Here is a 27,701-nt window from a genome sequence, read left to right on the forward strand (position 1 = left end):
CATACTATATTTTGGTGTTTTCTAAACTTCAGTCATTTGTGTACCAGCTTCATAATTTTTGTTATGTTCATAGAATGTTTATTTTAATGTTTACTGAATACTGTTTCTGTAATCTTTCTCAATTTTTCAATTTGAGTCTAATGTCACTACTGTACTATTAGTATCACTTTCTGTAAGTGGAAATAATTCAGAAATATAAATGTGTAGTCATTAAAATATATTATCACCTAAATAACATGCCACTGGTGATATGTTAGTAGATTGAGCAGCATATTGGGAGACACTGTCCTGTATGATTGTCATTTCAGATTTTTAGACATTTAATTCTCTTAAAACACAATTTAGGTGTATATTAAACTCAGGGCAGAAATTACTTCTGGTTTGTCCATCCTTGTTTTACCAGTATTTAGTACTTGGCACAAAACAGGCATTTAATAAATATTGAATTGCAAATTAATGAGTGGTCATGTCTTTGCATATTAATTCTCTAAAATACTGCTTGGTAGTAAGAATTAAATAATAAAACTCAAGCAGTAAATGAAAATACATTTTGCCCAGCATATGTTTGTATCCCCAGTCTTGAGAACAGTAAGTAATAAATGCGTAGCATTCCTATTAAACTTCAGTGAGCGTGTTTCTAGCTCACGGAAGGGTACTGCAATGTGAGAAAGAGAAGCGGGCATGAGGCAGTAAGGAGCAGCTCTAATGATTGGGAAGAGTGAGGAGAGAAAGTAAGGGAGAAGTAAAACTTGAAATACATATCTTTGTCAGGAGATCTGAGCTAACCCTGCAACCTTGTTCAGCAACAAAATAGAACTAAATTCAAGGCTAACTGTACATGTGAAAATTGTTTCAGTAGAGAAGGCTCTGCTCCATTAATAGTTACTTGCAAATCACCAATACTAATGACCAGATTTTTCTAAAATAGCAGAGATACTCTGTAATATCCCCTCATGGCCTTTCTTCCAATACACTCACTTCTAAAGCTGAAATCCCAACCTGGTTTCTTTTGTCCATGCACTTAAGAAATGACATAATCAATTTTCTGCATCATTTGGGTTAGAAGAAAAGACTGTACAAAGCTGAAATGAGCATAGCATTTTAGCCCCATTGATAATCAGAGATTCATCAGTTAGGGAGGCTCCTAAATACAAATAGGCTGTTTCACAAAACCTAAGAGGCCTAAGTAAATGGAAGCAATCCACATCAGCTATCTGTCAGGAAGTCAGTGGTTAGCTTATTTGACCACTAACAATTATTTTGACAGTAGGAATTACTGACAGTCGGAACTAACTCTTCGGAAGAGGAACTATGGAGGCAAAACCATTTTTAGTTCAGAAATAATGTTGAAGTTTTACAGTGATATAAAACATATATATTTTTTGCCTATTACCTAATCTGAAAGAACGGTTTGCACCTTGTTTTAGGGAAGGGACTCTGGGCTTATTTCTCTTTAAAAAAAAAAACTTATTTATTCATTTATTCAAAAAAATTGTCTCTTTCAAAATTGAACATAGACAAAGAGAAATTTAACAAGAAAATGAAAGGAATATATACTTCCAAGAATTTGGAGTTAGACTGAAGTAGGAAGGAAGTAGATTCTGTTGAGCTGAAGTGGACTGATTTGAGGGAAAAGACTCTAAAAAGCAGCAGGTCTTCCCTTCAACACGAAGGACACCATCATGCCTGGTCACTACAGCAGGGACTATAATGCAGGCGTGGGAAGTGTAAAAGAAAGGGCTGTCCTACCTTGGCGAGTGGAATCTCCAGGGATGGCATAGGGCTATCAAGATGGAAGTTGGGTTCATATGTTCATCATCACACTACAGCTGTGATAATGCTGTGCTATCTAATCATTTACCAGGGTCTGAGTCAAAGTACCCAGAAAACCAGGAGTTTTATGAGAAGGGGGCACTCTGTAAGACAGCTCCTCTATGAGCAAAGGAAGAGATTTGGATTGGCATTGGATTCTCATCATTCAACAGTCTGAACAAGGAGAATAAAGGGCTCACACTATTTGGGAGTAGTAATAAGCCTCTGGAGGAAAATATATGAGACTCAAGATACATAGATCTCTTTGTTTTTAGACACTTTTGCCAATCTCAGCCTGTGTCTGTTTAGATGAAGGAACACACACATGAAAGTCAGGCAAACATGAAAATTTAGGTGACCTTGTTTAAATCCCATGATTTCCTTTTGCCTTGTTTTTTTTCCCCCATATGTTCAATATGCTATCTACCTGGCAAGATTTTTTTTTTTTGAGGGTTGACTGGGATAACATGCGAAACCCATTAAAAAGTAGCATAAATGGTATATATTCTTGGAAATATGGAGCATGTTGCTGTGTGAGTGCCCATTGCTATATGTTGGAGATGAATGAGATTTTAGTCAGGTGTGGGTAGGTTGTGCCTATAGTAATAAAGATCCTAAAATCTCAGCAAAAAGGTTGTTTTTCTGTTCATATTCTATGTCCATCCCAAGAAGAGAAGGAATGTGCCCCACATCATCCTCACTTAGGAACTCAGGCTGATCTTTAGAGCCCCTGGAAATTGCTGGGCATTGCGATGGGGAAGGGGACATGTGTGTCTTGAATGCTCTGCCTAGAAGTGACACATGCCACTTCCTAATTGGCTTCTTCCATTCACATGGCAATCCTAGCTTGTGTCCAGAAGAAGAGCTAGAGTTCTATGGTGAGCAGCACTAAAGACTGTCATACATGGTTTCTTGTCATTGTTTGCAGTTGGAGGCCTTCCACAACAAAGAAGCCATCTAGATATTTCTCCTATGACTAATACCGCTACATTCTTTCTACATAGCCTTCAACAACCAAGTAGACTTTTTTGAGTTTATGTTTTCCCAGTTTTAAGGAGTTGCTGGCACTAAAAAATTTAGTAGCTGTCTAGCAGAATATTTTAGTTTGGGGCAGAGAAAAGCAGCAATTGTATAACATCCCATTTTTGTTTTCTTTGCCAAACAGATATTGATGAGTGCTCTGATGGCTTTGTTCAATGTGACAGTCGTGCTAACTGCATTAACCTGCCTGGATGGTACCACTGTGAGTGCAGAGATGGCTACCATGACAATGGGATGTTTTCACCAAGTGGAGAATCTTGCGAAGGTCAGTACAAGGAGAACCGGAGTTTATAAGAACACCTTTTGAACTTTAGGAATATACAGTAAGATGTAAATAGTAGACATTGATCTAATGTTGAAGTTATTGGGGTGCCTGGGTGGCTCAGTCAGTTAAGCATCTGACTTTGTCTCAGGTCATGATCTCACAGTTGGTGAGTTTGGGCCCCAAAACCCAAAACCAGCTGTGCTGTCAGCTCGGAGCCTAGAGCCTGCTTCAGATTCTGTGTCTCGCTCCTTCCTCACTCTCACTCACTCACTCCCTCTCTCTCTCCCTCCCTCCCTCCCTCCCTCCCTCCCTCAAAAAGTAATAAAAATTTAAAAAATTCATGTTGAAGTTATTGGTGGCTTTTGCTGTGTGTTTATACAACAATTGGAAACATGTTAAAATCTAACCTTCACTTACTAATTATGATAATTAATTGATTTTTAGATATGTTAAATTTGTGACACTAAGCCAGTTCTCTGTGGATACTTGTAACTGTTGAAGGGCGTTTTTAGGATGAATAAAATAGTATCAGATGAAAATTTTAAATGGCAGCATGCATAAATCTGACCCAAAAAGAGCTAGAAAAAAATAGATGAGGAAAGCAAGATAAAAGGAAAATAGAGGTAGAGGTAATATAATAATGCTGTGGATATGATAATGCCAAGGATAATATTCACAATACACACTACTCTGGACTATTCCTAACATACCACTTGGCTGGCAAAGTAAGAGATATTTACTGAATGTTGAATGTTAGACATAGAAGTTATGACCCCTGCTTCAAAGAAGATTTCAATCTAATAGGAGTGAAAAATTCAATCAGATTATATTCAGTTATTTACCATTAATTTTAAACTATTTTCAGTGAGTTGACAACTCTGTTCCTCTATACTCTCTATTGAAGGGCATGATTTTTCAAAAGCAGGCAGAATATACAAAGCCCAGTGAGCAATTGCCAGGGAAACCACCCACACCAGAAGGATTGGCCATCAGAAGTTTGGCACAGGAATGGAAAACACAGCAAACCACAAGAAGTTATTAATTTCTCCATTCGTATTTACACCTTCATAGAGTAACAGCCTATGAGAATAATGTGACTAAAGTGACACAGTCAGTGAAAGCCTTGGAGAATCTAACTTAACGGTACTTGACACTTAAATGATAAGATGTCTTTTATTCTTGGACCTCAAAGGGTTTTCACACAGAGAAAAGTGAAGCTGACTTGGATGACAGATGTTTTCAGTGTGCTTTGCACTTTGCTGGCAGCTCCAGAGCTCTGGACCTTCAGCAGAGGGGTCTCTGGATTTTTTGCATAGGAGTGGGGATGCTGTTGCCTTGCCAGGGGCTAAAACCTGGCATTTGCAAATAACCACCTAACTGTGGGCTCAGGGCTTTGCCTTGCACTTGTGATTGTCCCAGAGTGAACAGTTCCAGCCCTGTAGAGAATTCCAGGAGGCAGATCAAGCAGTGTGATTTTGTACTTCCCTGATAAACTGCTTTGCCTGTATTCTGCAGTTTATCGTGGGGAAGTCTACTGTTTTTGTTTAAAAACTCTAACTTTTTGTTAAGATTGTCTTTTGCTTTAAGTTACGCACATGTAGAATGAATATAAGCCGATTATAAATCGTTCAAATCATACACAAATACTTAGATTAAAGCTGAAAATGCATCTTAATTTCATCTCTCCCCTTCCCCCATCCTTTCCACTTCTCTAGGCGTAACCTGTGTTTACTTTTGCCTGGTATCCTCACACACCCTTTTCTGTGCATCAGAATGTGAACAGCAAAAACACATACCTCTGCCTACTATCTCACTTTACATTTGCAACAGCGCTCCCTCACTATCTTTTAAATTTTTGACTGCAAATCTCAAGAGGGCTGTATTAGTTATCTATTGATGCATAACAAATTACACCCAAAACGTAGCAGCTGAAAACAACCAAAATTATGTCACAGTTTGTATGGGTGAGGAATCTGTGCACAGCTTACCTAGATACCTCTGGTTCATGGTTTCTCATGAGGTTGCATAAGTTGTTGGTCAGGGATGTGTTTCACCTTGCAGGGATGTGTTGGTCAGGGATGTGTTTCACCTTGCAGAATGGGGGGAGCCACACCCTGTTTCCAAGATCGCTCATGTGGTTCTTGGCTGGCCTGGTTTCCTTAACACATGAACCACTCTATGGGGCTGCCTCAAGACATGGGAGCTGGCTTCCCCTCAAATAAGCAAGTGCCCATGATCTTTCTATAACTCAGTCTCAGATGTGTCATTTCATTGCTTCTGTGTTTGTTACAAGTGAGTCAGTAGGTGTAGCCAGCCCACATTCAAGGAGAGAAGATGCAAGAGCGTGAATATTAAATGGTAAGAATCACAGGGGACTGTCCTATAGGCTACCTGCTACAAAGGCCATCAGCTTTGCCAAAGATTCCTATTTTATTTCCTTGGTTACTTTCCCCTGCAGCTCTCTAATACCACCATTTCACACCTTCTGTCATCTCAAATCTCAGGTACCACTACCTTTCTCATCATTCTCTATTGATGGCCCTGCTTCTTATTTAACCAAGAAAGCAGAACTTCATTTCTGCACCAGGAGTTACACTAGACAACTCGTATTTATATCTTTATTTGCTGCTTTCCCTCCCTCCCTCCTGTTTCACTGAGTTAAGTTTCATTTCTCCCTCCATAGTACCTTACCTATCATCCCTTCTCACCTGCTTGAGGTTTTCGCCTTTGTACTCCCCACTTTCTCTTCCATATGATAAATACTCTTTTTCTCTCCCATCATTCTCATCAGCACACAAACAGCCTGGAGGAGCAGCCATCTTTTAAAAATGAAATAAAAACAAACAAAAAGTAACTTCCCTGATATCACCTGATCCTCCAAACATTTCCCACATTTTTCTGCTCCCTTTTAGAGGAAAATTCTGAAAGAATCTTTTATATTTCTTGTCTCCATTCTCTTGCTTCCAACAATACTTTAATCCTACTACCCCCACTGAATGCTTTCCTTTCAAGATTATTGACCTTTTCCACGTTGCCAAATCTGCTGCTCAGTTAACGTCTCTTTGCTCGACAGCTCAAGCATTTGAACCAGTTGATCATTGCTTCCTCTCAAAACAACTTTCTTCACTTGGCTTTGAGGACACCACTCTTTCCTGTCTTTCTCTAATTTTTAATATTTTATTTATTTTTGCAAGAGAGAGTGGAAGCAGGGGAGGGGCAGAGAGAGGGGGGGACGAAGGATCCAAAGTGGGCTCCATGCTGCTCACAGCAGAGAGCCTGATGTGGGTCTCCAACTCACGAAACTGAGATCATGACCTGAGCTGAAGTCAGATGCTCAACTGACTGAGCCACCCAGGTGCCCCTCCTGTCTTTCTCTTACCCTATGGGTCTCTCCTTTACCTCTCCAGAAGACTACATGTTCCAGTATCCTGGGGCACTTGGCAATCTTCTCTATCCATTCTGAAACTGAATCAACCACATTAGTTGCTGATTCATATATATCGTTACCTACTCTGTATCTAACTTGGATTTCTTAAGGACAACTCAGGATTACTGACTAAAATACAACTCTTATTTACTCTCTAATTCTTACAGGCCCCTAAACCACAGACCCAGACCAACATCTTGGAGTCATTGTTTCTTTCTTTTCTTTATACTTCATATCCAACATATCAACAAATCTCATAATTTCCATTTTCAAAATATATTCCTGATCTGACCACTTCTCACATTGTCTACTGTTACCATGTTGGTCTAAGCCATCATTATCTTTTGTCTGGATTACTATAGCTTTCTCCAAACTGGTCTCCCTACTTCCACCCTGGACTCCCCTAGAGTCTTTTTTCTATAGCACCCAGAATGATTTCTTAAAGTCAGAAGTGGGAGCATGCTCCAATTCTGTTCCAATGCCTGGAGCCTTTCCATCTCTCTTCAAGTAAAATCCAAACCCCAACAGTGGCCTACAAGGGTCTACATGTTATGGGTACTTGGCTTTCTTGCTATGTCACAAATGTACCAAACGGATTCCCTTCTCATGTGCTGTTCTTTTTTTCTTTTTTGGAAGGTCCTTCTCCAGATCTTTGCATTCTTCTTTCATATAATTCAGATTTCCTCCAAAATGGCTTCTCCTGGACCCCCAACTTAAAATAGCATCCTTCTATGACACTCTTCACTTAATTTGCTTCCCTTTTCTTCACAGAAGTTATAAGTTCTTTTGAAATAATTGTATATATTATTTGTTTACTTGCTTATTATCTTCCATAGACTGTAAGATTTATATATATATGTGTATATATATATATATATATACACACACACACACACACACACACACACACACACATATATATATATATATATATATATATATATATAATTTATTGTCAAATTGGCTAACATACAGTGTGTAAAGTGTGTTCTTGGTTTTTGGGGTAGATTCCCATGGTTCATTGCTTACATACAACACGCAGTGCTCGTCCCAACAAGTGCCCTCCTCAATGCCCATCACCCATTTTCCCCTCTCCGCCGCCCCCTCAATCCATCTCAGTTTGTTCTCTGTATTTAAGAGTCTCTTGTGGTTTGCCTCCCTCCCTCTCTGTTTGCAACTATTTTTCATCCATCCCTTTCCCCATGGACTGTAAGCCCTAAGGGTCATGGATTTTGTTTGCTTGTCAGCCACCAGTGCCTAGAACAATGCTTGTCACATGGTTGATAATATACTGATTTATCTAATGTAAAAGGTTGAGATGGATAAAATGAGTGAGATATGCAGGTAATATTTAATCAGAAGTATGTTAGGAACATAACCTGTGCTAGAAGTAGATACATAGTAGGATATGTAATAGATATGTCACCTGGTAGAACTAAATATATAAAGTAGTGATCAGGACAAAATGACAAAACATAATTAGTGCATTCGTGAGTGTTCAGAAAATAACAAGGAAAATTAAACTAGCTGCTCAAAATAACACATGAGAAAGATGAAAATAGGGAAGTAAAGGGTTGTATAAGATGCCTATGCAAAAAAGACTTTTCAAGGAAATACTATAAACACAGAAGTAGTAGAAAATCTTATTTAAAAAAATATGACTCTGGAAAGATGACTCTACTGTTATCTTCCAATAGAATTTATAATAATTATCATAAGTATCTATGACTTTTTTAGAAGACAATGCTCTGAAGGATTCCTTTTTTAAAAAAACCTATGTTATATAAAAAAAGACTAAAATCCTTCTTCTAAACAACTATCCATTTACTGTAATTTCAGTGATTTGTAGAATTATAATAGTATTTAGAAGGATACAATTTGAAGAGTGTGATTATATCTGAGCAGGTGCCATTTTTCTGTTGCTGAGGAAAAAAAAAGGCACTTCAAAGTGGACAAAGCCACAGCAGTTGGTTTACAATTACTCTGAAGATATGAATAAATATATTTGAAGACATGAATAAATAATAGTGTACTCCTTCACCACTTTTTAGGCTGCAGTTGAGTAATCTACAATATACATGTTTATAAGCTGCATTCATACAAATTATATGCTTTTTTGCTCATCCATTTATCTCAGAGGTGTAGATATTTAATCCCCAGATAATGTGCCTTTACCATTTCCCTTTACCATAATTTCTACTATACCTGAAAATATGTCTCTCTCTGAGAATAAAGCCCAGTATTTTTTTTTCACACAAGAATATTTTATTTGCAGGCCCCCTTTTCTCCTGATTGCTTTAATTCCTGGATTATTTTTAAGCTTGGTGAGGTTTTTGAACTTGTAAGGCCAAAAAAAATAATGTTTATGGGATAGCTTCTTTTGAGTATTATGTTCAAATTAAATACTGTAAATTCTTAAGCTAAATCAAGAAAAAGGACAAAAGTGAAATGAATCGAATTCACCTAAACACGTAGTTCTGAATATATGCACAAGTACCTTGAGATACTTTGCCAGACATCTGCTGCATAGAAATATAAAGGAGGTATGGTCACTGCTCTCAGCTTGTAGAAGACATAAAATACGTACCACAACTGTCATACAAGATAGAATGTACTGAGTTTCTTAACAGAGAAGAAAGCTACAAGGTTCAAAATAATACATACTTGAGAAAAAAATAAATTCAGATCCATGAGGGAAAAAAAAGGAGACATTATTTCCAGTTTGGAGCAAGAAGGGCTTGAGTGTCTACCATTTGTATTAGGGCTTCAAATATGATGTGATTATTGGCAAGTCGAGATAGAGAAAGAGATGCAAGCCAAAGAAGTAGCTTTAAATGCCTTGCTAAGAAGTGTGAACTTTACTCTGAAGGATTATTTTTGAGAAAGGAAATGAGGAAAAAATATGCTTAACCAAATCCATATTTGGGCCCAGTGCTATTTTCTGAACGCCAGACCCATATATCCAACTACTTACCAGACAGCCCTACTTGGAAGCCCAGAGGAAAGTGTAATTCAACATGTCCTGCACTAACTCATGTCTTTCTTCAGCCTGCCCCCCACTTTCACTCCACAGTGAAGCCTTTCTCTTCTTTCTCTAAATAGCATCAGCCACATTTTCCAAGCCAGAAATCTAAACATCATTCATGACCACTTCCTCTCCCTGATCTTTGAAGTTAACAAATCACTAAATTCCTTTATCTTTGCTGTGTCTACTTTGAAAGATGCTTTGTGTTTCTTTCAGTGTACTTCCACACTGCTAGCAGTCAGTACAGCACTGTTCTTAAGAGCTCACAATTGAAGCCTGACTGCCTGGGTTCTCACCTGGGCTCTGTACCCCAGTAGATGAGTGACCTTGGGAAAATTATGCAACATTTCTGTGCTTCAACTTCCTGATCTATAAAATGGGGATAATAACTGTACCCTCCGGTTGTTGTGAGGAATTTAAATGAATCATTATATGGAAGTGCTTAGAATCTGGTACATACCAACCACTATGTAAGTGTTTGCTTTTATTATATAACCATTGCTTGCCTGGACTACAGAAACAGCCTATTAATTGATCTCCTGGCTGTAATTTTAATCCACTCAAATATCTTTTCCAAAATGAAGCCAAGAGAATCTTTTTAAAATAGATATCTGATTATGCCTTTTTTTTTTTTTTTTTGGCACTTCCCTTAAATGACATTTTATTGTCTTTATGGAGTTCACATTTCTTAACATGACCTTTACTTGGGCCCGGAGTGCCTCTGTCTACCTACTCTGTTCCTCCTAGACATTCAACTCATTCCCTCTAACACATTTTGCTGACTGTAAACATTGGGCCTTCAAATATACTCTTACTACCTCTTACTAGACTGCCCTTGACTTCCTCTTGCTTGCCCAAATCTTATTCATAGTTTAATTGCCACTAGAATGTATATGTGGGCAGGAGAAAGATCCAGAAAGAACTATTAATGTGATAGGAAGTGAGTAAATAAAATTTATTGGGGAGAGGGAATGAACTATATCAAATGCTGCTGCTAGATCAAGTCAGGTGAGAAATGAGAATGAGACTTGACCACTGGATTGATTTAGCAACATGATTTCTTTAATAACTCACTAAAGGAGTTATTAGTATTCTTAAAGTTGGAATTTTTATGTATTATAGTAGGTTTTTCAAAACAGAATTTACACGCCTTATGTATATTTATTTTAGGAATTTTACATTATAATAAAACTATATCTAACAATTCCAAAACTCTATACTACCAGTCAAGAATAGTCTCTTCGTTGGGGAACCCAGTATAGATTACAAGCAGGAAAAAAAAAAAAAAAAAAAAAAAAAGGTAAGTTCAAGTTAATTCAAATCCCATTGTATAGCGAAAGGTAATCATTGGTTCATAATGATTTTCTGCCTACACATTTCTTCAGATATGGCAAGTACATATCAACCTTTGCTGTTACCTTTTGCTCTATTTCTTTATTATGAATGTACTTTATTTCAGAGCACATGTTCTTTTTTGTGGCTGGACACCTCTTCTTTGTCTTCTGCAACAAATCCCAGGACTCTCTCTGCCTTTAATAAAAACAAATGCATTACCTGACAGCAGAGCTTTTGTTGTTATATGTCAAGCAAAATGAAATGATTGTTAAAAATCTAATCATTGCCATTAATGGAATGATATTCATATAGTGGATATTTAAAGGGTTATATAGTAAGAAGTATTTGCAGAGTTTGTGTTCAAAGAGACCAAATAACTATGGTTAATGCTTTTCCTGCTTACTATGATTCCTCATTATAAGAATATTTAATAGGAGACAATGAGTAAGTCATCAAATATAACTTATTCTGAATAGACCAAATATAGAGCTATTTTATAAAATTGTATAAAATTTCACTTTTTGCTCTTCTTTCTCTAAATAGCATCAGTCAAATTTCTCTGATCTGAAAAAATTATATATTTATATGTAATAATTGTACACACACACACACACACACACACACCAATGTGCTTTTTTAAAAATGTGAAATATATCCTCATTCTGGCTAATAGTTCTGCTTTTAATCACACTCTATAATTATAAACATTGTTATCCTTGATAAATCAAGCTATAATAATGTGTTCACTAGGTTATAACAATCTTTTCAGCCATTGTCTCAGTTCATTGATTTTGTTTATATGGAAATTAATAAAAATCAAGACAAATAGAAAGATATAGCTTATTTTTGGGAATGCATATATAACAGAACTTAATATTTAAGAATTTAAATATGGCTAAAATATAATCTTGACTTGTCCATGTCTTTAATAATGTCGAAAGCAAACCATTTAAGAGAGATATCTACTAAAGTCTATCTTTAAAATTTTCTAAGAAAAGCAGTGTGCAGTTCCCCCACTTAAAAGCCATCCATTCCATCTTCTTTCTAACCCACTTTTCTGGTGTGATTTAATTCTTTCTTTCTTGACCTTTACTCAGAGGAAACAGATGAAGTAGGAAATAACTGCTTACTGCCACTCCTACAATATCCCTGAAATGTATTTTGGCTTGTGACCTTTAAATTATGGGGATAAATAAAATGAATCACATCTCTTCTTATGGACCTGATCTGTGGGGTCAAGATATGTTTGCTTTTCATCTGTATGGAAATGCTTTAGGCTGTGATTGCCATGGAATAGGTGAGGTCAGGTGAAGAATGGCTCGTTGCCTCTTGAGTCAGGCAGGAGACAAAACAATCATCTGAAATGGAAAAGTTAAGAAGTGGTAGATTATTTGTGAGAGAGATGGTGATTGCTGATGGTCACTTGCCCTCTGTGGGTGGGGGGCAGGGTGTGAGGACAGCATGAAAACGCCTGGGCAGAACACTGGGAGCTTACCTGTGGGTGACAGGGCTGTGAGAATAGGGCTTAAAGCTGAATAAAATGCCTCAGAAGTCCCATGACATTTTATCTCCCACTAAGAAAGGATTTTGGGTAAACACCATTTTAACATTGAGGATGATTTTTCCCAATGAAAATTCACAGGCACTTTTAGAATTTCAACTGCCAATGATTTTTGTTTGATGAATTGAGATCTAGTCTTACTTTCAAAAAATATAAGTGTTTCATAAAGCCTGATGGTATTTACAGAGATATAAAAGCTGAGAATCTAACCAGGGTTATCTGCTGTTTGAAATCAAGCATGATGATGTTTTCCTGTGAAATCCCTAGATCATTAACATTGCTTTAGTCAGCATTTAATAGGAAATGCATGCCTGTAAGATGAAAATTAATTTACAGTTGAATGCTTCACTTCGGAGACAACTTGTCTGATTCAAACCCATATTCTAAGCACATTGCCTGCTGCCTTTTCTTGGCTGTAGATATCGATGAGTGTGGGACTGGGAGGCATAGCTGTGCCAATGATACCATTTGCTTTAACTTGGACGGTGGATACGATTGTCGATGTCCTCATGGAAAGAACTGCACAGGGGACTGCATCCATGATGGAAAAATCAAGCACAATGGTCAGATTTGGGTGTTGGAAAATGACCGTTGCTCTGTCTGTTCATGTCAGGTTGGTATAAATAAAAAAAAATTGTAATCATTTTTATTAGGATGTAGTTTGCATATATTTTAAGCATACAGCTTGATGAATTTCAACAAATGCATACATCTACTTAACCACTATCACATTTAGTAGAAAAGGACATTTCCATCCACTCAAATGTTCTCTCTGTCCTTTCATAGTTAGTCCCATACTCTCAGCCCAAAGGAAACACTGATTTTGGTCACTGTAGGTTAGATTTCTTTATTCTAGAGCCCTATCTAGTAACTAGTACTACTCTTTTTTTGGCTCCTTTCTCTCAGTATTATGTTTTTTGACATCCATTTATGTTCATTGCATATATCAGTAACCCATTTCTTTTTATTGCTGAATAGTATTCCATTATATGGAAATGCCACAATGTGTTTGTTTATTCACATGTTCGTAAAATTTTGTTGCTAACTATGCAAGTACTTCTGTAGTAACAATATCATATTTGAATGAATGCATGGATGAAGCCAAAATGGACATACTATGGCCTATAAGTGAGAACTATCTATTTGGATTATGTTTCAGTTTTAGAGGAATGTTCTACTTTGTTACCCTGTTGATAATAGAGATTTATATTATAGTTAGGTAAATAACTTTATGTGCCGAGGGCTCAATTATTATGGAAGACATTGATAAGAGTGTGTACCAAAACTTAAGGTCTAATATGTCCCATAAACTTAACAATAGGTAAAGCTTGTTGACTACTAAATACAAATACATATGCCCTGACGCAAAACAAATTGAGGTAATATTCTAATCACTATACTAATCAACAAGTACATGTATATTTATGTATGCATACCCATGTTTATATAGACATAAGGACTGTGTAGTGGTTATTTCATGCTGGCCGTTTCTGGAAAATTTCTGGCCACGAAATTGGAAGTTCTCCAGCTTGGGTAATTTCTGTGTGATAACTACAAAATGTAACTTTAAATCTATTACACTGATGTTAGTATATTGAGAAATGGAGGCTTTGGGGAACTGCTTTCATTTTTTCCTTCTCATACAGAATGGATTTGTAATGTGTCGACGGATGGTCTGTGACTGTGAGAATCCCACGGTTGATCTTTTTTGCTGCCCTGAATGTGACCCAAGGCTTAGCAGCCAGTGCCTCCATCAAAATGGGGAAACCTTATACAACAGTGGTGACACCTGGGTCCAGAATTGCCAACAGTGCCGCTGCCTGGTGAGTTTAGCTACAGGAAGGAGAGGAAAAGTTCGGGCCCAGAATCTAACTAGGGAAACAAGCTTGCCCTCCTGCATCCGCCGATAATCAGGACCTGGCTATAGTGCTGGCAGTTACAAAAAGTGAACCTGTTTAGGATGACAAGATGGGAGGCATGCAGTCAGGACCTGTGAAGGCACATCCTAGACTACATGTGTTGTGCCATGACCAGAGCCTGGAAGAAGAAACTACTCTCCTAGCATCTGCAATCCCATTCAGCCTCGGTCTAGCAGCATTCATGAAAAATATCATTGTTCTGTCCAAACAGAACTTTTATTAATCCATTTCTATCAGTCATGCTCAGAATTAAAAACAAACAAAAAACAAAAAAACAAAAAACAGAACCAAAAACACAAGCACATACTTTTTTTTCCCCCTTCTAAATATTTTTACCATCACTGCTATTCTGGTGGCCACCCTGTTTTATACATGATATGGATTTGCAATAAATATTTATTAGAATATTAGAATTGAATGTCTATGTTTATAAAAGCTTTATTGGAAGCAATAGGTAAAAAAGAAAATGAAGACTTGATCAAGAAAACACCAGTATTTTTTCATTTGACCAAATTTTTGTTTCTTTCTGGTAGTGTAAATGAAAAGGAAAATTGGTCTATGTATCTTTATAGAAGAAAGTTTCACAGATGCTACTTTTAAAGTCATGGCTAGTTTCCTTTCTATTTGTGTGAGGGTATTTTGAAGGCAATGCTTTTTTTTTGTTGCTTCTTTTTTATACTTTCAACCCAAAAATCAATTGAAAGAGCAAGGTCAGTTTTCTGTGCCTGAAGGCTGCTTTCATCTCCAAGACCATGAGATTCAGAATTATGAAGAAAATAGGAAACAGGTGAGAACTACATTTTAAAAAGATCAAATTCACACAATTTTCCCATGTGGAATAAAGAAGACTGAAATCAGTTCCTGGTTGTTGTTGTTGTTGTTGTTTTCTCCAAAGTCCCTAAACTGAGAAACATAAAAATGAACAAAGAAAACCTGACAAATTCCCTTCATATTTCAGTTTATTTTCTTGTAAATGGACAAAACTTTCTTTATGCAGAAGGGAATGAATGAGAAGGTAGAGGGGAAATTTTTTTAAATGAAAAAAAGCACCTAATACGCAAACCCTCTTCCATAGTAAATAATAATTCTTTGTCAGGGAAAAGATAGGAGCTTGTTTTATGAGAAAGGGCTGTTGCTTTTGTTCATTGTTGTTCTTGTTTAATCCTTGAGCACTCTTAAAGTCCAGTTGCAGTAAGACCTCAGCACTGTGATAGGGCTTTTGTCGATTCCCTGCCAGACTCAGGGCTGTGAAGGTGTGAGTGTAAATATCCATCAGATGAATGGAGTATTTAGTAAACGCTATGCTCCCTCTCTCCCTGCCTCCCTCCATGTCCTCCCTTCCTCTCCCTTTGCTCTTGCACATCTGCTTTCTTTACAGCAAGGGGAAGTTGACTGTTGGCCTCTGCCTTGCCCAGAGGTGGAGTGTGAATTCAGTGTCCTCCCAGAGAATGAGTGCTGCCGGCGTTGTGTCACTGACCCTTGCCAGGCCGACACCATTCGTAATGACATCACCAAAACTTGCCTGGATGAGATGAATGTGGTTCGCTTCACTGGGTCCTCTTGGATCAAACATGGCACCGAGTGTACTCTCTGCCAGTGCAAGGTAAAGCCTATTGAATGCAAGTAGGGAGGGGCACCTGGGTGGCTCAGTCGGTTGGGCGTCCGACTTCAGCTCAGGTCATGATCTTTCGGTCCGTGAGTTCGATCCCCGCGTCAGGCTCTGTGTTGACAGCTCAGAGCCTGGAGCCTGTTTCAGATTCTGTGTCTCCCTCGTTCTCTGACCTTCCCCCGTTCATGCTCTGTCTCTCTCTGTCTCAAAAATGAACAAACGTTAAAAAAAAAAATTAAATGCAAGTAGGGAACTTTTGGCCAGCTGTAACCCAGGGATCCTCGATATTACTGTGCTCAGCCTGGCCAATGGGAAGCATTTTATTTTTCCAATTTATTGTTCAAACAGAGGTGCGAAGAGGGCCATTCAGCTTTATTAGTGCCCAGGCTAACCACCCTGTGCATCCTCCAAGCACATTCAGGGAGAAGGAGGTGCATGATCAAAAAACCAGAATGATCAGTTATTTATGTCACCAGAACAAAAAGAACCTACTCAAATTGCCCTAAGGTATCTAACTGTACACATCTTAAAAAAAAAAAAAAATCTACAACACAAACTTCACGTTTCTTCTTTTGTGATGGAAGACAATATTATTTTATTGATTTTTATCTGGTCCTTTTATGAGGTCTGTGAGATATATCGACAAAGTAAATATATTACATTTTCCAAAGTGAAAATCAATATGGAAAAAATGGGCATATTTCTTGGTTTGTTGTGGTCAGTTGCATTGGGTTAAAAAATTTAAGATCTGTTGTTTACTATATTTTATTCCTACAGTTGGAGAAAAATCATTATAAAGATTTTTCTTCTTATTCTCATCGGAAAATAGAGCATGTGCCTTTTACTTCAATGAGAGCAAAAATACAGATAATGTAGACAGTATACAGAGTTCATACATACTAGCAGAGTTGAAAGCATTCTACTTGATTATTGTTCCTACAAATATTTGATTTAGTGGTCACTGTATTTCATAGTCATAATTTTTGAATCAACACTAAAACTAAGTAAATAATCTGAAGGCTTAACAACAACATAAGAAAGCAAAGATTCAGATTTTTTCCAACGTAGCATAGTCAGATAACTATAACTACACTGCTTTTTAAAGTGAACAATTCCATTAATTTTTTTCAGTAGAGCAATTTAATTCAGATTCATTTGACACAAATTCTTACCAGAGTGGCTTGATGTAACAGGACAAAGAAATATAAAATGCTTTAAGCTTTGAGATAGTATTATCTATTTCAAACCAAAATTTCTGTCTCTTTCAATCAGTGTAATTTTTGTCAATCAAGCAAAGCTTTTTGAGTGAACATTTAATGCGGTTTTTGAAAGTGCATTAGCAAATTTGAAAGTTACTGCTACTACTGAAAGTGACTAATGTATATGCAGTGCTTTAATATACATTTAATCTGAGTACATTTAGCAGTGCATATCTAGAAACTTTAGCATTAATAACCAACAGGGAAATACTTTCTGACATTTCATTATCAATTAAAGTTGAGTCCCTTTACTTTCTTAATCTAAAAGACTATTGTTCCGAGAAGTGACAGCAAAAATATATACCAGGCAATAGGATGAAAAACACACCAAATATGGCTCACATAGATACTTCCAATAAGAAAAATGCATTCAGTAATAGCAAAACATGAGAGTGTTTTCTGAGTGAAGAGCATGAACAAGCTTGTCATTTACTGCCTTATAAACAACTAGTAGGATTTGGGGGCTCATGATAGGAATGTATTTCAGGAAATGTATTTTAGATTAGTTTCACTTTTTGACAAATAAATGCAGATTCTCAGAAGTTACTATTTGATGCTATTCCCGTTTTCCCTCATTAAATATGAGTCATAAAAATATGCTCTATTTTACCAAATCTGTCCCAAATACAAATTTTTATTATGTGTATTTTATGTTATTCTAAAAATAAAATGTATGCCAAACAGGCTCCAGATATTGCATTGGAGGTGAGCGCTTTTCACAATTTGGGGTTTTCAGAACGCCATTTTTACTTATTATCTCCCTGTCCTACTCACCCTATGAGTTATTTGAATATTTTAGTCAATGAAGACAAATTGTGCTGGTATTCTGCTGGTGCCAGGGTTGTAATGATAAACAAAACAGACACAATTGTTCCTGGAAATTATTGCTTAGCACCTTATTGTCTAGAGCTGTACCATCCAATATGGTTGTCCATAGCCAGATGTTGCTATTTAAGTTAATTAAAATTAAATAAAATTAAAGCTTCAATTTCTCAGTCATGGTGGCCACATTTCAACTGCTCAATAGCTACATTTGGCTAGTGGCTGTCATATTAGCACCTATAAAAAACGTTTCTGTCATCACAGGATGTTCTGCTGGACCGCACTGGTCTAGAGGTGAAGAATGCAGCGTCTAGAGTAAGGCTACCTGGATTCAAAGCCTGGTCAACCACACTAGCAATGTGACTACAAGGGATGTTCATTAATTTCTCTGTGGTTCAGTTTGCTCACCTGGAAAATGAGAATATTAATAGGGATAATTTTAGTACCTACTTGGGATGGTTACTATAAGAATTGAAAAGATCCATAAAAAAATGTTTCCTACACATTTCATACACAGAGTAAACATTCAATGTTAGCTATTATTGGTGGTGGTAGAGTAAATAGATAGTACTCAAGTTATGAAACAGATAAAGATGACATTCTAAACTGTGATGGATACTCTGAAGGAGACATGCACTGTGCTAAAAGACTGTACAACATGTGTACCAGTTCTCTCCTTAGCAAATGACATTGAAGATAAGAACTGAAGAATTAGGAGTTGGCAGAGGGGAATTTTTTAAAGATGCCTTTTTATTAAAGATGTCTTCAGTTTTAATTTGCTTAGGAAAGGAAGAAAGAAAGAAAGAAAGAAAGAAAGAAAGAAAGAAAGAAAGAAAGAAAGAAAGAAAGAAAAGAAAAAAAAAGTTCCTCCATTCAGAAGTTAAAGTCTTGAGTCAAAAATGAATTACTAAGGTTGCTTTTCCTAAATCTAAGAGAGACCATGAATCTTTTGATGGGTCAGAGTAAGCTTTGAGCTTCAAACAATAAAGAGAGATGTGTCCAGTTGAGATATAAATAGGAAGGGAGGAAGAGTTAGAGGGTAATTTCCTTTAGTAAATAATTACCAAATAGACGACTTGGAAACTGGAAACCAGGGAGCTACTTTTAATTCCTGAGGAGACTCTAGACGTAATACTGAAATAATTGAGGTATGAAGAAAATTAGAGTTTTATAAGGATGAAGGTCCTAACTTCCTAATCATTATCAGAAACAGCAGACTTAAAGTTTTGAAAGTGGACCTCTGTACTAATATTAGAATAGATAACTAGATCTATCTATGGAAACAAATGCCCCATAAATGAGAACATTAAAATGAAGATTTTCATGTATGATCAGGAGAGATTTGCAAATCAATAGAGGAAGAAAGGATCATTCTATATATATATTGGAATATCATATGCCAGAATCAATTCTACATGGAAGATATGTTATATATTAAAAATAAAAAGAAAATGTAATAAAATATTAATCAAAATTCTGGAAGGGAGATGCCTTTTCTAACATAAAAGTGATAAAATATACCTCAAGGGAAATTTAGGGCATCTATAGACAAATAAAATTAGCAAATTACGAAGTCACAACTAGAGACTGGAAAAATAGTCTTCCAGAACATATGATTTCTTTATTAAATTAAAAACATGTAAAAATTAACAAGAAAAAGCATTTATTTCCCATAAATAAATAAGCAAAGAATGAATAAACAATTCACTAAAAAATGCAGCTATTAAAAAAGAGATTATACAACCTTTAAATTATTAAAATTCTAATGTAAACTAACATAATGAGTTATTATTTTCACATACTACAGTAAAAAAAAATTCACAATAATTTCCAATGCTGACAGAGCCATAACTGGAATTATAATTCTTATTTTTAGTGACATTGAAAAATACATGTCAACAGCTACACATACACCTCTTGCCTACTCTCCATCCCAACTCAAACATCTTTTGTCCTATTAATCCCAGGTCTAAGAATATAACCTAAAGAAGCAATCTAAAATGTGGAATATGCTATGTGCATGACAATTTTCACCTCAAAATTATTTGTCATATAAAATCAAGGAAGAAACCAAGGTGTCTAAAAACAGAAAAACAGTTAAATAAGTTCTAGTAACTCTATATGATTCAGTAGATCATATTATATTGTAATTATGTAATATATATAATTATATGATTATATTATTCAGCCATTGAAGTACTGCTTAAAATAAAAACTAAGCTAAAAATATATAATATACAGTTTAATTGCAAGAAGGTTGAAAATAAAAGAGTATGAAAATTAATTCTATGAAGATATACTAAATTATTGATGGTAATGGGATTTTTAAGTATATGTTAATTACTCTATATACATATATCTGTAATCGATATAATTTTTAAGCAGATTAATATATTAATTATACAGTAAATGATTAACAAATGAATAAAAACTAAATATATTGAAATAAATAATATTAAAATATACTATACATATGTGATATATGAATATATTACTGAAAATCAAAAGCCAACTGTCTTCTAATCTTGATATTTTGGGTTTAGCACAAAAATAGTGACAATTACTTTTTTATAACTTTTTAAAAATACAGAATAAATATAACCGGAAATAACAGGGTGTTAAGAAGGGGCACCTGCATGGCTCAGGTGGTTGAGTGTGCAGCTCTTGATTTTGGCTGAGGTTATGATCTCACAGTTCATCATATTGAACCCTGCCTTCAGCTCTGCATTGATGGTGCACAGCCTGCTTGGGATTCTGTGTCTCCATCTTTCTCTGCCCTTCCTGCACTCTCTCTCAAAATAAATAAATAAATAATTTTATTTTTTATTTTTTAAATATATTTTTAAATATTTATTTGTTTTTTGAGAGAGAGAGAGAGACAGAGCATGAGTGGAGGAGGGGCAGACAGAGAGGGAGACACAGAATCTGAAGCAGGTTGTTATGTGTTACGACAGCACAGAGCCCGATGTGGGACTTGAACCCAGGGCTGTGAGCCAAAGTTGATCACTTAACCAACTGAGCCACCCAAGTGCCCCAGTAAATAAACATTTTTTTTTTTAAAAACAGGGTGTTAAGGAAATTTACTGTATACTATGTAAAAATAACTAGTTTTTATAATTCATTATAATAGTAGGTTGTTACTATTCCTAATCAGACTAAATTTCAGTGGATCACCTTGGATTTTAGTTTTTATCAAGGTGATATTTATTATAGTGAAATGCATAGCTATTATGTGTATAATTTGATGAGTCTTATAAATCAAAATATAGAATATTTCCAACACTCTAGTGAGTACCTTTTTATCCCCTTCCAGGCACTACCTACTTACCATAGCAAACACCATTTAATTTCATTATAATAGATTTATTTTGCCTTTTAAAAATTTCATATAAAAGGAATCACACAGAATGTACTCTTTTATGTCTTCTGATGAATTAACCATTTTATCATTATGTAATGCACTCCTTTTCTCTAGCAAGGCTTCTAGACTTGAAGTCAATTTTTTCAAGTATTCATTTTATTTGGATCCATCTACTTTCAACCTATCTATGGTTTTATATTTAAACTGCATTTCTTACATTTAATGTGTACTTAGTTCTTATTTTGTTATCCAGTATGACAATCTCTGTCTTTTAAATGAAGTGTTCGGTCTGTTTACATTTAGTGTCATTTTTGGTATTGGTGGATGTAGGGCTACCATTTTGCCATTTGTTTTATTTTTATCCTATTGTTTACATTCTCACCCCTCCATTTCTTCCTTCTTTTTATTTTTATATTATTTAAATTGAATTTTTCTTCTGGATTTTTAACTATAAGTTTTTATATTATTATTTTAGTTGTTGGTTTAGAGATCACATTATATACCATTAACTTATTACAGCATAATAAGATTTACTATTATACTACGTCACATAAAACATAAGAACTTCAGCATAGTAAAATTCCATCTCCCTTAGCCTTTGAGCTATAATAATCATATATTTTATAGCTATGTAAACTATAAACCATAAAATTCCATGTTATTATATTTGCTTTAATCAGTCAAATATCTTTTAAGGAAATTTAGGGGAAAAGAAATGCCACATTTCATATTTATCCATATATCTGCCATTTCTAGTGTTCTTCATTTCTTCTCACATGTTTGAGTCTCCATCTGGTGTCACTTCCCTTCAGCTTTAATTTCCTTTAGCATTTCTCATATTGCAGATCTATTGGTAACAGATTCCCTCAACTTACATTTATCTTTAAATATCTTTATTTTTGAAAGATATTTTTATTAAATATAGCATTTGTTCCCAGGGAACAGATTTGTTCCCAGCATTTTAAAGGTGATACTCTATTGTTTTCATAGTGAGGATTCAACTGTCATTTGTATTTTTGTCTAAAATATGTATAAAGTATGTCTTTTCCACCCCGTTTCCTTTCACAATTCTTTCTTTTTTAGAAGTTTGACTACGATGTACTTAGATATGATTTTTGTGTATATCTTTATTCTCTTTGGTGTTTGTTGGGCTTTTTGAGTATCTAAGTTGATGTTTTTTTCCATCAAATTCAGAAAATTTTGACCATGATTTCTTCAAGTATCTTCAAATATTTTCTCTCCTCCCTCCTATTTTTCTGGGACTGTGATTACTCATACGTTATATTGCTCAATACTATTCTTCTGAAGGTCACTGAAGCTTTATTTTTATATCAGTCTTTCTTCTCTTTGTTTTAAAATTGGATAATTTTTATTTTTTGTTTCAAATTTACTGACTATTGCTTCTGCCATGTCTAATCTGCTGTTAAACCGGTCCAAAGAATTTTTCATTTCAAATATTGTACTTTCACTCCAAAATTTCCATTCAATTCTATTTTTTTTTTAATTTTTTTTCAACGTTTTTAATTTATTTTTGGGACAGAGAGAGACAGAGCATGAACGGGGGAGGAGCAGAGAGAGAGGGAGACACAGAATCGGAAACAGGCTCCAGGCTCCGAGCCATCAGCCCAGAGCCTGACGCGGGGCTCGAACTCACAGACCGCGAGATCGTGACCTGGCTGAAGTCGGACGCTTAACCGACTGCGCCACCCAGGCGCCCCTCCATTCAATTCTATTTATAGTTTTCTTTATCTGCTGAGATTTACCATCTATTTTTTTTTTACCTCAAACATATTTAAAATGGATACTTTACAGTCTTTGTCTGCTAATTACTCCATCTGGATTATTTTTTAGTTATTTCTATTCACTGCGTTTTCTCTGGATTAAGAGTTACCTTTTCTTATTTTTCTTCACATATCCAGTACTTGTTATGATTTATTAGATATTATGGATGATATATGGTATAGACCTTATGTTCTGTTAGCTTTCCCTGAAGACTATGTTTGTTCTAGCAGGTTGCAAATTACTGGCCAATCACCTTGCACTTATGAAAGCTTCATTTGACATTGGTTACATGGGTCTATTCCAGGTTTACCAATAGGTCTAGGGTAAGTCTCTTAATCTTGAGACATTGTTTTACTCCCAATCATGGCCTTTTTGGGCTTTCAGTGAAAAACGTGAATTTTTTTATCAATCTTCCTAACTTTGGAGGACACAAATTTTAAATACTGCTACCCACAGGAAGCAGCATTTGGAATCTCTGCCTTGGATCTTCCAGCCTTCAAGCTGCAACTGATTATTTCTTTAGTCTCTTCTGTAATTCAAAGACTTTGAAGTTGAGGAGAGTTTATATGCTGATTCACTTCCTCCTTTCTAGATATTTTCCTCTGAATTTACAACCCCTCTGGCAGCCCTAAAAGTTGTCCTCTGGTGTCTGGGGCCTATCAGATTGTGTCTTTCTGCTTGAGTTATTGTTAGCCTAAGCTGCACAGACCACAGAGTGCCGTAAGGGGAAATGCCAAGTAAAAATAAATCTCACACAATACATTTCCCTTCTTTCACAGATTGAAACCTCTCCACTGTCTGCCTGTTTTTGGTCACTATCTATTGCTTTCAAATTGTTATTTTTTATATTTTGTCCAGATCCTTTATAGTTATCTGTTGAAGGTTAGTTTTATATATAAGCAACTAGAACTCCAGTGGGATATTTTATTACTCATTCATGTATGAACTATGTTTCCCTAATTGAGGAGCTTCCAGTGGTATATGATTTGTGGAGCATTTATCTTGTTATAACAGAAACTATTGATATGGAATAAGAAAAACATTCCTGGAAGATTTTGGAAAATATACAGTCCCTTCCTCAAATATACTCATGGGAACCATAAGAATGATTTTTCCACCCACAGAGTTCTAATGCCAACTTCACATACTCCTTGGTAGAAAGCTCCAGAAATTCCCTCAAAAGCCATACGATTTGAGGAACGAACACTCTCAGGAACTGGTATATCCCTCACTTCATTGGGTCACTGGACTGGAAAAGATCATGCAATGGTTATGAGCAGGATAACGAAGCTTTAAAATGCCACTAGAGATCCAAAAGATATTGAGATTTCCTCTGTCAGAATAAGAACTCTGCTCAATAAAAATTAAGAACGGAAGAGGATTAGCTTAAACTGATAATACTGTTCTTGGAAATAGACTAGTTTTTTCCTCATTTGGTGTGCTTCAACAAACTTTAAAGTATCAAAATATTTTCTAAGTTTTATCTTATAAAACAGACACTTTTGATTTTATCATATTAAAGTATAATACATTTTTAAATAATCTAAAGTCATTTATCTGAGAGGAAATACGAAATAGAGGATGGATTTTGGAGTCAGACTAACCTGAACTTTAATCCCAGCTATACGATTCACTAGCTGTGTGATTTTGGACATGATATTTAAGCTTTCTGATCTTCAGTTTCTGAATCTAGAAAGTGTGACTATTAATAGTGACCCATTGGGAATGGTGTGAGGTTGAAATCAGATAATGTATTTAAAGTGCCTGGCAAAGTGGCTGACAGAGTATGCACTCAAGAAGTAGAAGGATATTATCATCTAATGATTATAATAATATTAACATTATCATCATTATTAGTTAGCTGCCTGCAGAAAGTAAGAGTGTACAAAGAATTAAAGGAGTAAGATATCTTTTATTTTTTGTAATGCACTGTATTATTTTGGTATTTTATTATACAAATTAATTATGCATATCTGGCCTTTCCCTGCTATTTTTCCTGCTTTATCTCTACACTGTTTTCTTCACTAACTCAAGATTCTCACCCAGACCTTTTTTCAGCTTCTTAACTAACAAAACTCTTTTCACTTATTCTGTGCTTCCCTGTGCTTTTGGCCTACCCTTCCACACTGCCTTGAGGTCTTGGTTTAAATATCACTTCTACAGAGAAGTCTACCCTGGCCACCTAATCTAAGTCAATCTCATGACACCACCTAATTTATTTCTTTTCTAGAAGTTTTCACAATTTTTGATTATGTTTACTTGGTATTTATTATTTTTCTCCCTCTAAAAAACTGTAAGCCCTGCTCTGTGAAGATAGTGACCATGTCTGCATATTCATCAATATACCTAGGGCTCAATATATTCAATACATATTTTGTGAATGAATAAATTAGAGAACAAATGTAATCTAAGATGCCATGAGGTAAATAAAGCTAGTCTATGATTTGCCACAAATGACTGGGAATAATTGGTTCTACAATAATAGAGACATGAGAAGTGACTGGGCTATTGAACCTTAAGGAATGCATAAATAATAAGTAAACCCCAGTTAGATTTATGTGTACCAGTCAGTAAGTGTGAGTATTTACTAATGGCTTAACAGCTTATATCATCCTTTTCTTTCCTTTTTTTTTTTTTCTCTAGAATGGCCACATCTGTTGCTCAGTGGATCCACAGTGCCTTCAGGAACTGTGAAGTTAACTGTCTCACGGGAGATTTCTGTTTAAAGAATGTTCTTTCATTAAAAAGACCAAAAAAAAAAAAAAAAAAGTTAAAACTTAAAGTGGATGATTTGTGGGCAGCTAAGTGCAGCTTTGTTAATAGCTGAGTGAACATTCAATTATGAAATTTGTGAAGCTTGAGAAAATCACTAAAGGAAAATTCTTGGGGCAAAACGAGACTAGAATTCTGCTTCTACTGTGTCTGACATCACTGTGGTGGAAGAATGGGTGTGGAAGACACAGCACGACATCATGACCCCTGGATATAAAGCCTGAGCCCATCAGAGCTTTGAAAGCCTCTAGCTTCACTGGTGCAGAAAATTTTTCTCTAGATCAGAATCTTCACGAATCAGTTAGGTTCCTCACTGCAAACAATAAAATAAAATAAAATAAAATAAAATAAAATAAAATAAAATAAAATAAAATGTAAGGCAGTGAATGAATTATATTTTCAGAAGTAAAGCAAAGAAGCTATAACGTGTTATGTACAGTATACACTCTGAAAAGAAATCTGAAACAAGTTATTGTAATGATAAAAATAATGCACAGGCATGGTTACTTAATATTTTCTAACAGGAAAAGTCATCCCTATTTCCTTGTTTTACTGCACTTAATATTATTTGGTTGGATTTGTTCAGTATAAGCTCGTTCTTGTGCAAAATTAAATAAATATTTCTCTTACCTTATAACATGTCTGAGTGTCTTGTTTAATGTGTTCGTTTTTCCCACAGATGCTTCAACATACAAGTTGCTTCCTAGTTCTGATGAAAAACTCCCACATGCTATCTCCAAATTGAAAGGTGATTTTCACTAAATTATATGTCTAAGTGGAGGATGTGACAGATACCTTCATTCTGCCTCTCTAGTTGCTCTCAATCACCTTTTCTACCCTCTCTGTTTCCTGGGAGCTGGTCTATGTAGACCATATTAATGGGTTCCCTTGTGCTCTGGGTTCTGGTCTGATTTCACCAATGGGGACCTCTGGCAGGATCTCAGAAAGAGGTAAACTTGGGGGTTTTGTTCTGCCGGCTCCCTTCCTGCCAGATCACTACCATGATTAGCAGTATCACCTCACTGAAGGCTCCATCTCCTGACACATGGCCCCCTCTGACTAGCCACCCTTTCCAGGTTCTAATAACTTCTTCTCTTTGCTTCTTCTAGCTTAGTAAGAACTCTGGCTGTTTTGTTCTCAGGAGGTACCTGCCCTATTTCTTGTTGATTTCCCTATTTCCTGTCACATCTTTATGAATGGTCCCTTTGTTAAACTCTCTTTAATTAGGCAGCTTGTGTGTGCCATCTGTTTTCTGCCAGGGCTCTGACTGATACATCTAGGGAAGGGAGTATATAAGGATTGGGAATGTCTTGAAGAATTGGGCCTTCACATTCTGATATAAAAAAATTAAGGAATCCCAATGTTAGGAGGGACTATGACATTACATGTTAAATTTGTTGATATACTAGAGAATCTCAGGAGGAAAAAAGTAAACAGATTAATGACCCAATAAAAGATACATAATCCAATATTGCCCTATTCATATGTTTTGCATTAGAGTGAAAAACAAATACAAAATTATCAAATTAAATTTTAGCTGCATAGAGACTTTTTTTCTTTAAAGTAGAAAATGGAAATGGCCAGGATATGACCACCACAAGCTACAGAAATGGTTAAAGTGGCTTTTCACTATCCCTTCACCATTGCTAAGGAAACATTCTTACACTAGCTGAGCTGAAGGATAATTTATAAATGTCTTAATACTTAGGCA

At 35.7% G+C, this 27,701-nt stretch overlaps 1 protein-coding gene across 3 annotated transcripts in view; it reads left to right on the top strand.

The window, feature by feature from the left end:
- NELL2 (neural EGFL like 2) overlaps positions 1-26,627 on the top strand; it is a 334,896-nt gene extending 308,269 nt beyond the window's left edge. For all 3 annotated transcript variants that reach the window (XM_019419105.2, XM_019419109.2, XM_019419106.2), the window contains 5 exons: positions 2,978-3,118; positions 12,886-13,079; positions 14,113-14,289; positions 15,764-15,988; positions 25,862-26,627. In XM_019419105.2, coding sequence (XP_019274650.1) covers positions 2,978-3,118; positions 12,886-13,079; positions 14,113-14,289; positions 15,764-15,988; positions 25,862-25,912 — 788 coding nt within the window. In that variant the 3' untranslated portion in view covers positions 25,913-26,627. The remainder of the gene's footprint in view (positions 1-2,977; positions 3,119-12,885; positions 13,080-14,112; positions 14,290-15,763; positions 15,989-25,861) is intronic.
- The last annotated feature ends 1,074 nt before the right edge of the window (positions 26,628-27,701 follow it).

This window comes from Panthera pardus, unplaced genomic scaffold (assembly GCF_024362965.1).
Source record: "Panthera pardus isolate Hobbes unplaced genomic scaffold, ASM2436296v1 HiC_scaffold_6, whole genome shotgun sequence".
NCBI classification, from domain to species: Eukaryota; Metazoa; Chordata; class Mammalia; order Carnivora; family Felidae; genus Panthera; species Panthera pardus.